The sequence below is a fragment of the Diadema antillarum genome, unplaced genomic scaffold (genome assembly GCF_040938485.1).
Source record: "Diadema antillarum isolate AM-2024a unplaced genomic scaffold, OU_Dant_1.0 seq00001441_RagTag, whole genome shotgun sequence".
NCBI classification, from domain to species: Eukaryota; Metazoa; Echinodermata; class Echinoidea; order Diadematoida; family Diadematidae; genus Diadema; species Diadema antillarum.
The window spans coordinates 340,005-359,252 of record NW_027272190.1 but is presented as its reverse complement, the minus strand read 5'-3'; the positions used below and the strand labels follow the sequence as shown (position 1 = coordinate 359,252).

At 35.3% G+C, this 19,248-nt stretch overlaps 1 protein-coding gene across 1 annotated transcript; it reads right to left on the bottom strand.

Annotated features, from left to right (window-relative positions):
• Window positions 1-7,084: 7,084 nt before the first annotated feature.
• LOC139709515 (uncharacterized) lies at window positions 7,085-18,168 on the bottom strand. The gene is made up of 7 exons (XM_071621475.1): window positions 18,141-18,168; window positions 15,467-15,639; window positions 14,947-15,052; window positions 12,157-12,366; window positions 9,629-9,729; window positions 7,925-8,095; window positions 7,085-7,138 (listed from the first exon to the last, which is right to left on the bottom strand). Exons 1-7 carry the CDS (start codon window positions 18,166-18,168, stop codon window positions 7,085-7,087), a joined length of 843 nt encoding a protein of 280 aa, XP_071477576.1.
• Window positions 18,169-19,248: the final 1,080 nt, after the last annotated feature.

The window sequence follows — 19,248 nt, the reverse complement described above, 5'->3', positions numbered from 1 at the left end:
AGTCATTGAAATTTTTTAAACTTCCTGTGGAAGATTTGATGAAAGCATCGCACAGGTTACATCAGACCCCTGGTAGAATACACCGTCCCGATGTGGCATCCGGGTCTTACTCAACACCTGTCACTCCAAATTGAAAGGGTGCAAAAACGAGCCCTAAGAATGATCTCATGGGAATCCTACGGTACATATCTCAATGCTCTCGAGATAACACAACTTCAGCTTCTCCAGGCTCGCAGGCATGATGTATCCTGCAAATTCGGGAAGTCACTGCTAAAACAACAATTCCGTCACTGGCTACCGGCACCTCGACAGACCAGTATAGACCAGGTACTCTTCATCCTTAAGAAGGTCAACACAATATCCCACGGTGAGGTGTAGAGCAGAACGGTACAAGGGAAGTCCAATTCATTGCCTTATAGAGTTATTAAACGCTACACAACTTGGGGAAGGTTTTATGATTTCAAGGTTTAGTTACACAAGACACTCTTTGTGTTCGTACCCGACAAAACGTAACCATGGTAACTGCATTTTTTTCGCATATATATATATTTTTTGGAAGCCATTTTGAAGTTATTGAGATCAAATTTGGTGGACACTGTGGCATTGAAATATGAATCTGGAAAATACGTTTATTGTGTCCGTCAGGAAAAGCAATGCCATGGTAAACACAAGTTTTAGAAATCTATTTCAAATTTGTTATGTATAATGATCTGAGGTGTAGTTATGCAATTTGTGTGTGTGTGTGTGTGTGTGTGTGTGTGTGTTGCACCCGAGGAGGCGTTATGCATGTACTGCCTGACAGTGATTCTCTTGGGAATTTAAGTGTCATGACGTTAAAGGTCAAGGATCAAAGGTCAAGATAGAATGTATACAATTTTTATTTGATATTGAATTCATGTTTTTATGTTTTGAAATTATTCAATGCATTTCTAAACTTATGAAACGGTTAAAGGTTCAGTGAAAACTTTTAAATCCCCAATTATCTGGTTATATTATGAAAATAGACAATAATATAGTCATTAGTTCAATTAAACTCAGTTCAATGAAAATGAATGCTCAGTATATTTGTGACGAGTATGTCATTTTGATATTTTGTCAGTTTGTATGTGTGAAACTGGCATCACACATTGTTACGACGTATTATAGCTTTATCAGGACAAGTATGCATCATGGCAGTCGCTAAAGTGACATTCCTAGTCTAGCTTTGTACATTATATATATATATATATATATATATATATATATATATATATGTATATATATATACATACTGACAATGAAATGTACCATTATACTTTTGTTTATGCTTATGGTGTTTTTATATGTATCATATATCTTTAACAACTTTCGCATTTAATGTTTACTGAAATTAGAATTCTGCATTCTTTTGGACATATCTCCGTTGCTTTTCCTAGTTTATTCTATACAAACCGAATCGATAACAATTATCTATATCTTATCGATGCAATATTGAATTGTTCTTATTTTAGTAAAACTGTTTTGTATGAGCCTGTATGTTATCTTGATTGTGTAATTTTGCATTTTTATATCTATGTGATACGGTATATGTATTTTTTTCCATTTTTGTAAAATCATTTGTAATTTAGACTCTAGCTGCGATCTATGATTTGTTGAATAAAGATACCATTAATATATATGACAAACAAGAATTGCGTCATCACATGTTCTAATGTACGCAGCATGTATCGCCCTAATACGACGCTACAAACTGCTGATAAGTAGCTATGAATAATAGAAAGATGCAGAGTGTCAAACGTACCTGTTGATTTTTTCCTAATCGTAATAAGAAGCATTGGAGAATAGCAATATCAATACTTAAAGGGATGGTATAGTATTGGTGAGGATAAGGATTAAGTTTTAAATTTTGCAAGATACAGGGAAACCACTAATGAGATGTTAAAGAGAATACCATTCTAAAAGGAATTCAAAGTTTACTGGATGAAAACTGGTTTTGAAATGGCTGGGATATCCAAAAACAAGGAAAATCGAAGAGATCCCAATAAAAGATAGGTATCACTTTTTTTTCAATATTGCTTGTTTTGGATATCGCAGCCGTTTCAAAACCAATTTTCATCAAATAAACGTTGGCTTCCTTTTGCAATTACATGCTTTTTCCTACGTCAAAAGAGGTTTTTCGTCATCTCACAAAAAAGTAAGAAACCTGAAGCTAGGTCTCAACCAAAATTATACCATCCCTATAATTTGTGACCCTGCGTCACAAAACCGACAAAAAGTCGCCAGACATAAATTTTTAGTCAAGGCAGATTCTGAAAGAGCATACTCTAAGCTTTAAAATGATGTATAACTCAATTCAAATGGACTCCTCTTCCCTATATAAATACTGGAAAGAAAGAACACACTCTGGAAAAGTGTGAAGTGTATTCAAGGGCTTAATCTTTACCAAGTCGTGCTAGCTGTGGGATGAAAGTGACAAAACACAGGATGTAAACCACAGGAGCAACAACAATGAAGGAATTATTCGATTAAGCTGAAATTGAGCGTGTTCTATTACCACATTTTTCCATGATTAATGCCAACTTTCAAAGCAGCAGCGTTATCCCTTCAAAAGTTATTAGACTTGAAAGTGAAGAGTGTCCGAGGATTTCAAGAAATGAAAAGGGACCTTTAAGACACACTTGATCATATACTCTTCCCAAAAAAGGGTAGTAGAAAACTGCTGAAAACACACTTTCCCATTCATGTTATGATCCTCACGTAAAATCAAGCGGTGTGACTTTTTGTTGGTTTTGTGATGCACGGTTACATGTGAAAATAATTTGCCCTGTCAACCAAGTGTAAACTTTTCTTTGTTGGCTCTGTACCCATTCAACGGCTCGCATAGTCCACAGCCTGGAAAATGTCAACCCGAGTATACTCGGGACACGTCCTAACGGGTTAATTGCATTCAGCCATCGACGACAATCTATAAACCCTCTTGTTCCCGTTGCAAATTCCATGGGGATTTTCAATCAAGGTAATAGAAATGTTAAGCTATTTCCCTTAAGTTGACAATATTTGTGACATTGTCTCATAGATGACAACATCAACTTGACACCGTTTTGGTAGTACTAGGCAGCGTGTTTCCACATCCATTCAGTGTGAGTGCTATGAAGAATAGATAAAATGACCATCTTTCCAACAAGACTTCTGTTTGTTCGTATTTTTTTAATTATCTATATTTGTTAATGGATGCCACTATGGCCCGATATATTGTAATCAATGTGATCGAATATAACAATATGAATGTCTACGTCCAAAGAAAAAGCTACAGTATTTAAATTAACTACTTAAGCACTCCAGGCGTCGACGCTCGGCAACTTTGTATTATTTCTTTTTACCTTAGTAACTTTTATCACTAATTCTTCTTCCTCAAAAGTAATAATTGCAGACGCGTTATAAGTATTGTTCATCTTAACCAAAAGCATACACATTTTATTTCATTTAATTCATTCCATTCAAGCAAAATGAGATTGCATGAAAACATTTTAAATGCTCGTTATTACACAAAAAGAACAACATTCTGATGAACGAAAATATGATTACCTGTCCTACTGAATCAACTGAATCAAAATTATCAAAACGGAGATGACTGCTAAAAAGCCATCCATGTAGCTTTCTAGTCTCCTCATTAGATATAACTTTTTGCTGAACTAACAAAAACAGGAAAATCGCATACAAATACAAAAAAAGAAAAACATACACACACAAATATAGTGCACCTCACTTCATCACTAAAAAATAAAATGTATGAAATAACAATAAGACACTAAAATGGACAGGGAAAACGCGATAAAAAAAAGGAATTGAACTAAGGGTCAAACTAAGCCCAAACCAAGACAAACCAAACCAAACACGAGACACGAGATGCATGAGCTTACAGCTTACAGCTTTATAGAAAATAGTATATATACATATATATGATAATTCATTCACATTAATGACATCAAAATAATAATTTCTAATACGTAAGGAATACTCCAACAATACAACTACAGTCTCATCAGCTATGCCAGCGAGGTGATTTTGAAGATTTTTTTTTTAATTGTTGATAACAGAATGGCCCAGAAGTTGGACAGGAAGATTGCTGTAGAACAGGCACGTTTCCGAGCTGGAAGCCAAATTGTTAACATCAGTAACATTATCGAGAAGTGCAGAGGTCACAAAATGCCACTGTATCTTTGTTTCGTGATTGTAGCAAAGCTTTTGACTGTGTAGCCCACCAAGATCTGTGAAATGCAATGTTAAAAAGAAAGGGGGTTTCCAGCTCACATTGTGCTCCTCATTAGCAAGCTCTATCAAGACCAGGAATAAGTAACAAGTAAGAACTAGCAGGGGAGTTGTTCAAAATTGGTCGTGGCGTCAGACAAGTCTGCATTCTGTCACCGCAACTTTTCAAGATATATGCTGAAATGATAATGAGAGAAGAACTAGAAGATTTCCATAGAGGTATCAGGATTGGTGGTCAACGGATTACACATCTGAGATATGCAGATGACACTACCCTTGTATGCAGAAGTACAAAAGAGCTAATGGACCTCCTGGGAGTAGTGAAATCAGCAAGTGAGAGAAGGGTGCACTTGCTGAATACCAAGAAGACAAAAATAATGGTCATCGATGATGATAGGCCGTATCACGGTGAAGATTTCAAGTTGGATGGAGGTGTCATTGAGAAGACCACTGGCTTTGAGTTCCTCGGCTCTGTAAAACGTTAAATCAACGTTAAAGGTGACTGTACCAAAGAAATAAAGAGGAGAACTGTCATCGCCCGAAACATGCTTCAAAGCATGTCAAAAATCTGGAGGAGCAAGGCACCAACAGCACTGATGATTCGACTTCATAAGTCAACAGCTTTTGTTGTTGCAACATATTGCTGCGAGTCATGGACATTGAAGAAAAGTGACAAAAAGACTTTTGATTCCTTTGAGCTTTGGTGTTACCGGAGATTTCTGGGAGTCTCTTGGACAGCGCATAAAACCAACACATGGCTCCTGGAACATATTGGGACTGAGAAGACACTGCTTTCTGACATCACACCAAGAAAACTAGCCTACTTTGGCCATGCCACAAAGCACGAATGCCTTGAGAAAAGAATTATTCAGGGGATGGTCGAAGGGAAGACAAGAAGGGGTAGGCCAGCAACAAGCTGGTTCGACGACACCAAGAAGTGCACAGGAACAAACATCGTTGGCGCTACTAGAATGGCAGCTGAACGCACCCGGTAGAGAATAATTCCTTTGCGGACCACACCAGCATATCATGTGTACGCAACGTGACGAAAAAGAAAACCACCAGACTAGAAGGTGAGCAGACTGTCAACATATTCTTCAACAAGAGACAAGGTCAATATCCTCACTGAATAACAACAAATGTATTATTCCTTCACTTTGCAGGGACATCACATATGCATACCTCATTCACATTATCTTTATCCTTTATTTCATTTCTTATCCATTAATATTATCATGGTTATCATTATCATTATTTTTATTGTTTATCATTGTGTATATGTATATCTAACTTTCACTAAAATCTGTTTAACATAAAATGATTGTGATCGAAAAATATATACACTAATATAATTATAATTATAGATTACATCTTACAATGGAAATTCCGTATGGGCAGTTCTTATATTTAGATCGTTGTCGACAAATGAAATTGAATCTGAATGATTGTCGATATGTGGCATCAGCTGAGTGAATATCTTATTCCTTATTGCCTTTCAATTGTGTGTGTCTGAATGTTTGGGTGTCTGCTACAGTCCTTCCCCTACACCAATGAAAGTGACGTATTGATTCTTTTTTGTCTGTTTTTTCTGTATACGTAGCTTTTTATTAGTCGAGGTGCAAACTTTCATTTTTTACATTGACATTCAATCTAATCCCTTCCTGATATGCGACGTGCAAGCAACACAATATTGTTATGATGTATTAAAGCTGAAGAGCTTGTCTGATTTAGTTGGTGTCATTACACAGTATGCAAGATCTATTGAAAGCTTGATTGAAGTAAAGACGGTCAAAAGGTACCAAATCTGATGTAGTGGTTGTTCAGATTCAAACACGTTTATGTAAAGTCAAAGATTGGTCTTTGCAAAACAGGCTGAACTTGAACATCGAGAAATATGAAATCTAGCATGTGAGATCTCTTGACAAAATTAATCTTCTACATCTTTTTCCGTCAATGATATTTCAGTTATGTCAATTCCTAAGGCACGTGAACATGGCGTAGTCATCAAGGATGATCTTAGTATGAAAACACACATGAATATCGGCAGCCCTATGTCTACACATGATTTGGGAAACTGAGAAACATTCTTGATAGATCAAGTACCCATAAACTGGCCCAAGCGTTTATTTCATTCAAGCGGATAATAGTAATGACATGCCCATTAGATTTCCGGAATCTCATCTCAAAGAACACCAACCGACACAGAGTTCATGCAGCCGCAAGTCTTGTAACACATCAAAGTAAATATGCTCAAAAAACTCCTATCCTTTAGGGTCTTCGCTGGTTACCCATGAACAACATGATGAAGTTTAGGATTTAGACACTTGGATTCAAAATGTTTTCATAGATATGTCCCTGTCTATCTTATTGAAGTCAAAAAGCTATATCAGCTCGTTTTTATCCACGTTCAAAAGTCATGTCCAAGACACTTGCTGATAGGACCTTTGGAAAAATTGCACCATCCTGATGGAACAATCTCCCCCTAAACATCTGGCGTATTGGAGATTTCGATATTTTCAAATCAGTGTTAAAATCTCACCATGTTGATCATTGTTGCTTATGTTATGATGCATGAATACTGAAATGTTTTGATATATTTTCCGTCTTATGCTACTATGCGTTTCTAAGTGGTATGGTTATCTTTATTACTGTTACTTTTTTCTAATCAGGCTAACTTTTTACTGGTCTGCAATCTTCTTTTTAATGTTTGTCACTTTCCCTGGTACAATCAAACAATAAAGAAGAGATTACGTGTAGATTCCCTTCACACCCCATACCTAGCTACTTCACTGCAAGACGGATAACGACTTTTGATACGATGTCTTCATCAACTGTTCTATTCTCCGGCCCATCGAATGATCGTTAAACCATCCCTTACAGGTAGGACAACCTGGAGCAGGGAACAGAAAATTCAACATGTTAATAGATAGAAAATGTATGGAAACCACCACTTTGCAAAAATATGCAATTCACATTGTAGATAAAAATTGTCCCTATTAACCCAGAACAATAATGACGGAACCTAACATCCCGCACACTGACAATTCTTCAAAGTTGGTCCGTTTTTTAAGATCCAAAAAGACGAGATTGAAAGCCTGGCTAATCGTCTCCGGTCTTCAAAATTGGTCCGTTGTTCAAGATCCAAAAAGACGAGATTGAAAGCCTGGCTAATCGTCTCAGGTTTATATCTTGTACTATTTATCAAAAGCACTAAGGAACTTAAAGATCATTGAGTGTTTGAATGGTTTGGCTCTTTCCAAGATATCTCTCATTTCATTATGTTTTCACATAGACTTTATTGGGCTCATTTACTATAACGTCAGAATTTCAAAACAAACGAAAAAGAAATAATAAAATAATGAAGCCTCCACCAGATCCCCTTCCCCCAACATTGGGATCGTTTTGACGAGCTGATTATAATCATGTATGCGTCATCATTCAAGTAATGAAGCAATGAAGTAATAATTGCTACCAATTAATAGAAAATCATCTTTCGTCTTTACCATGTAGATAAAACTCAATTCAACAATACAGACTACAAATGTGCCACTTTAATGATACTACTACAGAGACAATAGCATACACGTGTCTTTGGTGATAGACGATACTGCTATCAATGTTGTTCATAACTGGAGTAGAATGAAATCATTTTGAAGAACTGCAATGAAGGCCTCACCTGTTCAATCCTCGGATCGTTCTTCACCATCAGGTTGAAGGCGTGAATAGCCCTCCCTTTTGGACTAGATTTTTTCTGCCAGAAATCGTCTATATATGTCGACCCCTTAAAAAAGGTATTGTCGAACAAAATGCTTCCTTTCGGTGCCAATATCTTATTGTCAAGAATGATCTGAATCAGAAAGACAAAATAAAAGGGCAGGTAGTATGATCATAGAGATAATTTTGGTATACTTGTTATTTTATAGGATAAAGCAACAAAAAATGCGTTTTTCTGATCGTGTCGCTTTTCCCAATGCACCGTTGTAGAACTCCAAAGCGCAGAAAACAGAAATGGCCCATGCGTTACCACTCGTAATCCTTTTAAAAGATTTCAGTTGTCATGGCGTCGCCTGCAGGCAACTCCAGATCAAACTGTTGTACGCTGTCTTGGGCAGTACAAATCTTACGTGCTCGTTGATAACAGCCAGGGACGAAAATGCTCTAATCCCATCGCGTGACAGCAGTGGAGGAACAAGTGTCGGGATTATAATGAGAAGCGTGAGAAAGCCTTGGATGTGGAAAGATTGATGTGGATTGATTCAGGAATAGTGTGTCTATTAATTAAGAAAAAAGAGTCATGGATCTATATCTTCGAGCATTTTGTGCGATGTTTCACAATGTGACTTGATAGGCCCAGGTATTTTATACTGTCTACCAATGCTCTCCAATGACTCGTCATAGGGTTTTTGTTTTATCTTTCTTGGAGCTGACTCTAACATCCTTTTTTTTTTCTTCTTCTTCTTCTTCTTTCTTTTCTTTTTCTTCTTCTTTAAATCGTGATCGTTTTAAAATCTCCCAGGAGGCTGTTAACGTCTTGTAAGTGGTTTCTTATATGAACTGCAACAACCATAACAGGCATATCAATAACATTTCTTTCCGTTCGTTCAGCAACATGTCTTCATCGTCTTATGTTATATAGGAGGGAAGGGCACGACAAAATGAAGAGGAATTTATCTTTTGTGTAGAGATGGGTTAAATTGATTTATATTTCTAGGGGCTTATACGAACAGTCACGTTTCAAGGATAACATTATGTCAACATGTTAAGATTTTTCGCATTAAAGTTGACCCTACCAGCCTTCCATTTGTTGATTCAACGTTAGTAAAACACTGATAACGTGACGTATTTTTGGTAAGACTTATTTATCATAATTGCCAGCGCACTTTCAGACAAACTGTAAAATTACGACTCCATACAGTAGCAGCTCGACAATGGACGACGGTGTAACTTCAATAAAAAGTATCAAAATGTTTTGAATTAAATTTTCTTTCAGAAGTGTTAAAACTTTTCGGAAACAGCACACCACATGTGAGCTATGATCTAAAAACAAAGTGGTTAGTTTCTTTTTAATAGGAGGAGTGTTTATTTGTTTAGTTATCGTGAAGGAATATTTAACGTGACAGGGATTCTCACACCCCCCCCCCCCCTCATAAAACGATAAAGGTATAGTTTTTAGAAGAAGAAAAAAAATCTGTTTGGCATGCCACATGACAACTTTTACCAATGGATTTGATGGGCCAAATGGCTAAATTGGATTGAAGCATTTACCAAATATAGGACGTACATTTACGCACATTTACCAATTATTACTCTTTCTACAATAAACTAGAGATTCAATTGACACTGCAATTCTCTTGACTTCTGTGCATACATGTCTACATACCTTCAAATAGTCCTTGTACTCAAACTTGGCTGCATCAACGAAAATGAAATCGTACTGTTCGCCTCTTTCACCGGCAGCTTCCAATTCATCGATTGCAGCACCTGTATTTTGGCAAGTAATTTCTGATATGACGTAAACTTATGCTCTACATGACAGCGCTCAACATCAGCGGCTGGCCCGCGGGTCCACAGAAAATATATGTAGGGCCACCAATCCTTCTGGTGGCATGATTGGAAAGCTAATGTTCAAATCAAATGTTTATGTTTCCCTTCATTGTGAGCCACATTATTATTATTTTTTTTTTGGTCCACCAAAACTTAACATTAACATAGTGGCCCAAACAGGCCACCAGGAAAAAGAAAAAAGGTTAGTGTCGAGCCCTGCATATAGCTATATATATATATATATATATATATATATATATATATATATAATATATATATATGTATATATATATGTATATATGTATATATATATATGTATATATGTATACATAATGTCAGAATACACCAAAATCGAAAACAAAGCTGTCAAAACATCATAAAACCGTGTATGTAAAAGTGATGCTGCACACACTGTGCTTATAATTGATTACGCTTTACTAGAGGACTTTAAACACGAGATGAGCGTAAAACGGTTACAGAATACAAACATATTTATGTGTCAGAGAAAAAACGAATATAGACTTAAACGAAATGATGTTTGCATCTTTTCAATTTTCTGCAATGCAGATCAAACTAGTCATATATCAAAGGAGACCTTTAGATAATTTTCAGACTTTTACATTTGAACAACTATAAATTAGTTATACTGAGTTCAGAGTTTCAGAATGTATAGTTTTTGGGATGAGGAATAAGCATATTCTTAAAATTCAACGCAAATTGCAATGAACTATGATGATGACATGGCAGCCTCACCATAAAAAAATGCGTGAGTTGAGGTTCAAGGAATGAAGCAGAACAAGAGAAGAAGGTATGCATAGATCCTACACAGGTGAACTTGTTAAGTAAGCAGTATTGTAATGGAATTAAACTGCTGCATTTCTGAAATATGTGAGGCTCTATGTCATCAAATAACTCTCAGTGTATCAGATTCTTCACAGCACTGGTTTTTTTCGCTCAAAGACCACAATATATTCCACAAGTCTGTACATGAGATGTCAATTTATGTACTACATGAAATTTTGAAAAATCGTCTGGAATTTTTCTTTAATTTTGACTGAGATTCCACCGGTCATGAGTTTTGTTCTGTTTTCTTTTGTTGTTCTTGCTGTTATTTGAAGTAGAAAAAAATAACTTACAGCCAACTAACTCTAATACTTTGTGGTTCATCAAATTGATCATGGTATTCATTCGAAGAAAAGTTGAAGATTTAACTGTAAATAACAACCCACAACACTTGCCTAAACTATGGAACAATCTCCCCATCAGCATCCGACAAGCCAATACACTTGAATCATTTAAGTCAAACCTCAAAACATATCTCTTTAGGCAGTGTTATCTGTGTCAGTATTAGTAGTAGTAGTATTTGTAATTGTTGCTATGTATATGATTGTTTACTGTACTTATATGTGGATTTCCTTATTGTTCTCTTCTTCACTCGTTCTCCATCTTTGTTTTCCCCCAGCGCTTAGTAATATGATATTAAGCGCTTTATAAATGTTATGTATTATTGTTATTATTCTAACTGTAAAATGATTGTTATACTATGTACATGGGTATTCATTGGATAGTATAACTGGCAATAAACAATTTTGAAGTGTTCTCCACTAAACGGTAAGGTCATAGGAGCTTTCAGAGGCCAGAGGAAAGATATTGGTTGTACCTCGAAATCTTAAACATCAGAAAACCGTGATTGATCGCGTAAGACACACATTAATTTATTATTGATTATAACCCTAACTCTCTTCAAAACCAGCATCTGTTAAATATGCTCGAATGTGTCATATTATATTCAAGGATTCAATCAACAAGCAGATAGAGGAAGTAGTAAAATGTCATTCATTTCAGATTACAAACAAATCCGAAAATTGAGTCTAGACAAATGTCCTTTACCGTTTGCACGCTTAGGAAAATGTGCGCTCAAAATTGAAAGACAATAGAAAGATATACCTCCAATTACACCAGACATTTCATACTAGTAACGTGAGTAATGAATACAATTCGTATAATCATTATTCCGATGCACAGTTATTACGCACTTACGTAACACATTTAGATTCATGACAAGACTTGTTAGTATGTTAAACTTATGCAATTCCTTGCATCTCAATTCCGTGACTTTATTTGTGTATGTGTGTGAATGTGAGTGTGCGAAAAATAAAAATGTGTGTACTGAGATACTCTTTGGCGCAAGAGTAACATCTGTAATCAAGCTTTTAGAAATTGCTTTGTACAAACTCTCTTATTTCTCTGGACAAAAATACAATAAGGATTCTCTCTGAGCTGGCAAATTCCAAATCGTGAACCAACACATTTCTTGAATGTAGTTTTAAGTCAAAGTCAAGAGAATGAAATTTTTATACCAACCATTTCGAATCTCTATTTTGTCCTTCACATCCGTAGTGTCAAAGAATTCTCGCGCGAATCGAGCAAAGAACTCTTCTTTTTCGATGGTAACCAAAGAACCGTCTTTTGGTAAGGCCTCCGCCATGTTGAGGGCTGAAAAGCCTGTGAAGCATCCAACTTCCAGAACTTTCTTTGCGCTGCACATCCGGATGAACATCTTAAGAGTGCACGCTGAAATAATCAAAAAGTACTAGCAACTGCTATAGGGAATGCGATAAGTATAAAATGAATAATGGCGTAAGAAAATGCAAAATATGCATATATATATATATATATATGTGACTCTGCACCTCAAAACAAACAAAAAGTCACCAGACATGAATTTTTAGTTGAGACCATATTCTGAAAGAACAGACTTTAAGCTTTAAAATGATGTATAACTCAAATCAAATGGACTCTCCTAACCGATCTAGATATTGGAAAGAAAGCACAAACTCAGGAAAAGTGTGAACTGAGAAAAGAGGCTCTGAAGTACAGTGTCTATTCAAGCGCTTAATCTTTACCAAACCGTACTGGCTGTGCGATAAATAGGACAAAAAACATGAAGTAAACCACCAGAGTAACAACAATGAAGGGATTATCAGATTAAACTGAAATTAAGCATGCCTCATTAACACATTGTGTTCACAATTAATGCCAACTTTCAAAGCAGTAGCACTATCCTTTCAAAAGTTATTAGAGTTGAAAGTGAAGAGTGTAGACAAGGTTTTTCAGAAATGAAAAAGGGATTCTAAAGACACACCTAATCACACTATTCTACCAAAAATGTTCGAGATAAACTGCTAAAAAAACACACTTTCCTGCCCGTTTTATGATACCAAATTTTAGCATATTGTAAAAGAAGACCCGCTCTTTCAGAAAATATGAAAAAGTCAAGTTCGGCTAGGTTGACCCATTTCACTTATTTTCAGTCCTCACGCAAAATCAGTGTGTGCGACTTTATGTTCGTTTTGAGGTGCACGGTCACATATATGAAAAGCTTACTTCCAAAAGGCGCTAAATCCGTTGAAAAATTATATATTCAGCCCTTTTTGGAAGCAAGCTTATATATATGTATATAATAATGCATAATATACATATTCTTCTTCGGAAAACACTTCTTTACCAGTACTTATGAAAATCCAAATGAGCGAGGCGATGATGTCATATGCCCTTACAATTTTTCATTTATGTCATTTATGAAATGCGAAAAAAAAAATGTTATTTGTAGCTAATACAGATAAAAGTATATTCCCATACTAAAATATATCACAGTTAAAATTTGTTCTTTTATATTTTTAGTAGTTTTGATACAAGTTTTATATCTATAAAACAGCTTAAATATGCTTTTTTTTTGGTCATTTTTGTATATGAAATAAATTAGATTTTTTTGACAGCCTGACGTCATCAAATTGCTGATTTGAATATCCATAACGACTGGTCAAGAAGTGCTTTCTGAAAAATTTTGACATTTCCGAATGTCATAACTTCCTTATTTCATATCAGATTTTGATCATCTTTTCCACTGTTCTGCAGGGAATTTTCTTTTCTTTTTCCCATGCACGGTATAACAATTTGGAGATGCAGAATACATTACACACACACGCACACACACTCACACACACACACACACACACACACACACAGATATATATATATATATATATATATATATATGAATATATGAAGGGTTTGTTAGCAAAAACCGATAAGTCCATATTTGCCAAATGGAGATATTTGCGATTAAAGGTCAAGAAAAATAAAGAGAACAATAAGAAAATTTTTGCTTCTTTTGACCATAACTTCAAAAATGTACCTTTATATGTAGTGACCAATATATCATTTAAAAGGTATTATTTTGTACTTTATAACAGAGACCGTACTTCAAAATCTTCAAAAATGGACTTATCGGTTTTTGCAAACAAACTCTTCATATATCTATTTTTTTTTTGCACGATATCTTAACCATGTCCACAATTTTTTTGCCTCTGTTTTCGATTAGTTCTCTCCCCTATTTTATCGTAAAGCAAGCTGAATCAACTTATAAAGACATGTTGAGTTACGCATTAAGGTCATCCTAAGCGATGTCAGAAAGTGACGTAAGTCAGGCACCGGACTTTAAAGGACAAGTTCACCTTCATAAACATAAGGATTGAGAGAATGCAGCAATATTAGTATTACACATCAGTGAAAGTTTGAGGAAAATTGGACAATCGATGCAAAAGTTATGAATTTTTAAAATTTTTGTGTTGGAACCGCTGGATGAGGAGACTGCTACAGCTTGTGAGTCATATGCGTACAACAATATAAAGAAAATGTAAAGAAAATTCAACATATTTTCTTTTTTTTTCGCACAATAAAAGAGCACTTGACTTGCCTCTTCCTAAAGGCAGGGGGAATAATATTACCCATAACATTTGTCGGTAACGAGTCGGGGGAATGTGTACTTTTTTCAAAACATGACATTCTGTGAAATTCTCTTTATATTTTCCTTATATTGTTGTACGCATGTGACATCTAAGTTATTCACAGACTGCAGTAGTCTTCTAATCCAGCGGTTACTGCACAAAAACTTCAAAAATTCATAATTTTTGAACGGATTGTCCGATTTCCCTCAAACTTTCAATGATGTGGTCTACTGATATTGCTACATTCTCTCAATCCTTATGTTTATGAAGGTGAACTTGTCCTTTAAGGACATATGGATGAAGTAACAAACCTTATCTTCAAATTACGGAATTCTGTACGTAAACGTTGCTTGGTCTTTCTTACCTTCCAATACGTCTGAAGCCATTTCTTTGAAGAACTTACGGCTGCCAGTCATTCCTTCGCTAAAAAGTGTTTCATAGTCTACCTTCTCGGTTTTCTCTCTTGATAGCTAAAAGGACACATAAAAGTATCTATGCAGAATGGAGATTAACTTGATGCAAATGTGCTTCCTCATTTTACACACGATATGGGGTTCACTTTACAGGAAGGTAATATATTTTAATACACAACACTTTAATGTTTCTTTTGTGAAAATCCACAAAATCGTAACATTAATTCGGCATACGTCTTATGCAGCATCATATTGCTGCAGTAGTGACACTACTAGAAACGATGCAAATCGATAAATTGGTGACAAGTACAAGAAGAAAGAAAAAAATACACCTGTTCATAGTCAAATAATGACCTCCTCCCACGGCAACTAAGCAAAAACTCGCAAAACATACCTCCTCACTATCCAGAATAAACGAAACGAAGTGATGCTCACTCTTAAAAATCGGAATTTAGTCTCCACGATATCTACCTGTGCGGCTTTGCTGATACCAGTGCTCATTTCGACAGGGTACCGTCGGAGGCCTCTAACAAGCTCACAAGACCGATCGAGGAGCGTGTGCATAGATTCGGGCAGAGAGTCCAAAGCGACAGCCTCACGTTTCAGTTGCTCCAAGAACTCCATAACGAAGTCCAAGGGTGTGACTGCAGGCCAGAGAGAGAGGAAGCATGAATTAAAACAAGCATGTACATCAATTTTTGTTCAATTCATTTGTTTTATATTGGTTTGCTTTATTTTACTTCAAATTACGGAACTACCGCTAGGAGGGTACATGTTTCCAAGAAAACGAATCTGAACCAGTAACCAACGGAAATCAAAGTTGTCCAGTACATGTCTAAACAATCCCAAATAGAGGATGACATGCATAGTTTTTCTACTCACTTTAAAATATATTTAAATGAGCTCGTAACATTGTCTGTTGAACACAACACTTTTCTTAGCTGTCGTTTTGCTTTCCTTTGTTTCTTTGTTTTATTGTTCCATATTCCACGTTTCAAGAAATAACCCCCCCCCCTCCAAAAAAAAAGAAACATAACAAAACGGTGATATGAGATGGTGATTATGAGATTCTTACTTGGTATTTACAACTAAAATGAATGACAGTTTATGGAGTAGGGAAGTATAGACGTGGAAGAATATCAAAAAAAAAAGAAAAAAAAATGTCCGCGACACAAAACTTCTAGAGAGTGGCTTGATCAACCGAATAAGGCACAAGACAGATACAATGACCGAAATACAAAGTATGCACAAAGAAGGTCAAAGAGGGTACAGAAAATTGCCATAGGTGTAAATAAAGCAACATAGTTTTAGTATATATGCTTAAATGGATTGAGAGATTGAAATTGGATTAATTCTCTATCCAGGTCTTTTCAGAATGTAGGTCCTGCAGTATTTATTGTTTTTAGAGCAGATACGGTCCGTGCTGGAGAAAGAATAAAAAGAATCGTTTTGTCTCGTAGGCTAAGAATGGACTTCAGTATTTTCAACGAGCATCGAAGAAAACACGTCGGGGAGACCACTTGTATTTAACTGATACATAAATGATCCAATATGGAAATAATACAAATCCTGGATCTTGAGTTTTTTGTTGAAAAAAAAATTCCGGAAATTTCGCGAAGTAGAATTATCCGTATGTTTTTTCCCGGTATCAATAGATCAAGTTCAAGTTGATTTATTTCACTTCCAAAAAACAAATAATTAGAAATACAAAGAAAGGTTCATATACACAGACGTCATGAAATCAGTACCACAATGCGATGAACAGAATAACATTGTAAAAGAGATACAGGTAAATTATCAACAGAGATACAAATAACTGTTACGTCACTGTGGTAAATGCATAAACAATATTGCTGGAAATGGAGGGGACTGCTAAAAAGCAGAGCTTGTAGAATAGTAAAGTATTACGTCTTGTTTTACAGCAGTTTCCCCATGCCAGGACTCAATATAACCTAAGTCAATAAAAGAGTAGAATACAATGAATTTGGAACAAGCTTAGGAAAATACTGCTTTAACTTATTATACAAAATACCTACATTTTTATAGTGAATCACAAAGGAAAAACAACATGAATTTTCATTATTAACTAACGATAAATATAAAAACCACAAAATTGTATAGATTCAACCTGATTTAATTCAACCCCGTTTACAAACAACTTGCCCAGTAAAGTATTGATTCTATTACTTAAAACTATAAATTGTGTTTCAATCAAAGTAAATGACAATTTATTAGTGTGAATCCACTTAAAGATTGTCTTAAAGTCCGTATTAATGGTATTCAGTAAAACCTGAGGGTTTCGTTCGAGTGAAAAAAAAATACTGTTGTCATCGGCGAAGAGTATATAAAATAGAACTATTTTATGGACATTTTTTTCTTTTTTCTTTTCTTTTTTTGTCGAATCTTGCCGAGTCTTTCTTTAGTTTAGAGACGGGCAACTTTATAATTGAAACTTTCTTCACTTTCAAATCTAATAACTTTTTAAAGAACGGCCCTATTATTTTTAAAGTTGGTACATGTAATAGTCATAACGAGAATGTGTTATTGTTGTTATGGTGTTTTACAAGTTGTTTCTTGCCCCAATAATTGCACAGCTAGCACAGTTTGATTAAGGATTATGAGCTTGACGTTACCCTATAATTCAAAACCTCTTATCTATTAAAGTACACACTTTTCCAGAGCGTATACAGTACATTCTTTCCTATGTTTGGATAGGATTGGAGTACTAATTGAATAGAATTGAATTATATATCATTCTAAAGCTTAGAGTCTGGTCCTTCAAAATTTCCTCTTATTATAACTAAAAATCCCTGTCTGGCGACTTTAGTTCAAATTGTTGTTCAATCAGTTAATTTCGGTTGTATTTTACGTATTTCTTTTCTTATATCTTTCTTACAGTTTCTTTTTATTCATTGTTGAGAAATCTCTCTATTTCATAAATTTCCAGATCCATAATTACATTTGATCAATTTACCTTGATCAATACCGAATGGTTAATACCCATTAGGCGCACATCAGCCTATAGAGGCTCCTAATTAAAAAAAAACACGTGATTTCCCGAAAACCATTTTCCCAAAGTTCAACGTAGTTTTCCTATATCAGTTGGAAAGAAAGAGTAAGAATTCAAAAAAAAGAAGACTCTTACCTGCGCTATCTGGGTTTCCCCTCGACATCTCTCTTCCCAAGATGGATAGGTCCTCTATATTCAGCTTTGGCTGTACAAGAATTTTCTTCGATTGTAAAGACCTCTGCTGCTTCTCACACTCTGTTCTCCTTCCTTTAGGTATGTTTCTTTTGGCTGGAATTCACTATTGTCTTTTATACACACGAGCTGTAAACTGGAAATAGGAGTAAAACACCTAAAACAAATGTAGTTATTCCTATCATTTGATTAATCATCGGATGACATACATTGAAACGAATTATTGCATGATATGTTGAGCGGTGCAATTTTGATTGAACTGAAATGGATGTTAGTCTGTGTGCCATAGGCTGAACCTTTAATTGCTTTACTGATTTTTTTTTTCTTTTTTTATGGTTTTACCCTCTGTCGATTAGGTGTGTTGAATCCCAACCTGGATGAAGCGAATCTTGCACCCTTGACAGTTTTTGAAATATTAAAAATGGCCGCTACAATGGCCTCCAAAATCGGAAATTCCTATAAAAATTCATTTGTAAATACTGATAAAAGGAGACAAAAGAAAATTTCTAATTTTCTTTGTAATATTCCAAGGGTGACAAATATACATGATACAACTTTTGGAATATGGAATGAACCTATTTCGAGGGTGTTAGATACAAATCTGGATGAATCCTTGTTGCAGCCATTTCGTTTTTGAGATACTAAAATTCAAATTCAAACTTTATTTTCATTTTTTTTTCAACAGAATGTACAAGAAACAATATTATGAATTTGACATGCGAGTCGTTGAAAATATACATAACCAGACAGGAATATCAACATGTTCATGTCTACATGATCAGTACAAAAAAAGATACATACACTCTATATACACTCTGCGAAAAAAAAAAAAAAAGTGGAGGTACCCACTCAAAAGACTACGCTTGTATCACGTGGGTACCTCTAAGGGAAAGGGTGAAAAGGGGTGAAAAACTTACAACTACAAAGAGTGCGGGAAACTGTGAAAGTGGGGAATAGAAACAAAAAAGAAAGAAGGCAAAAATGGGAAAAGGAAATAAAACACAGACAAAAGAGATAGAGACAGATATTGAAAAGGGTCGCCCAAAATTGA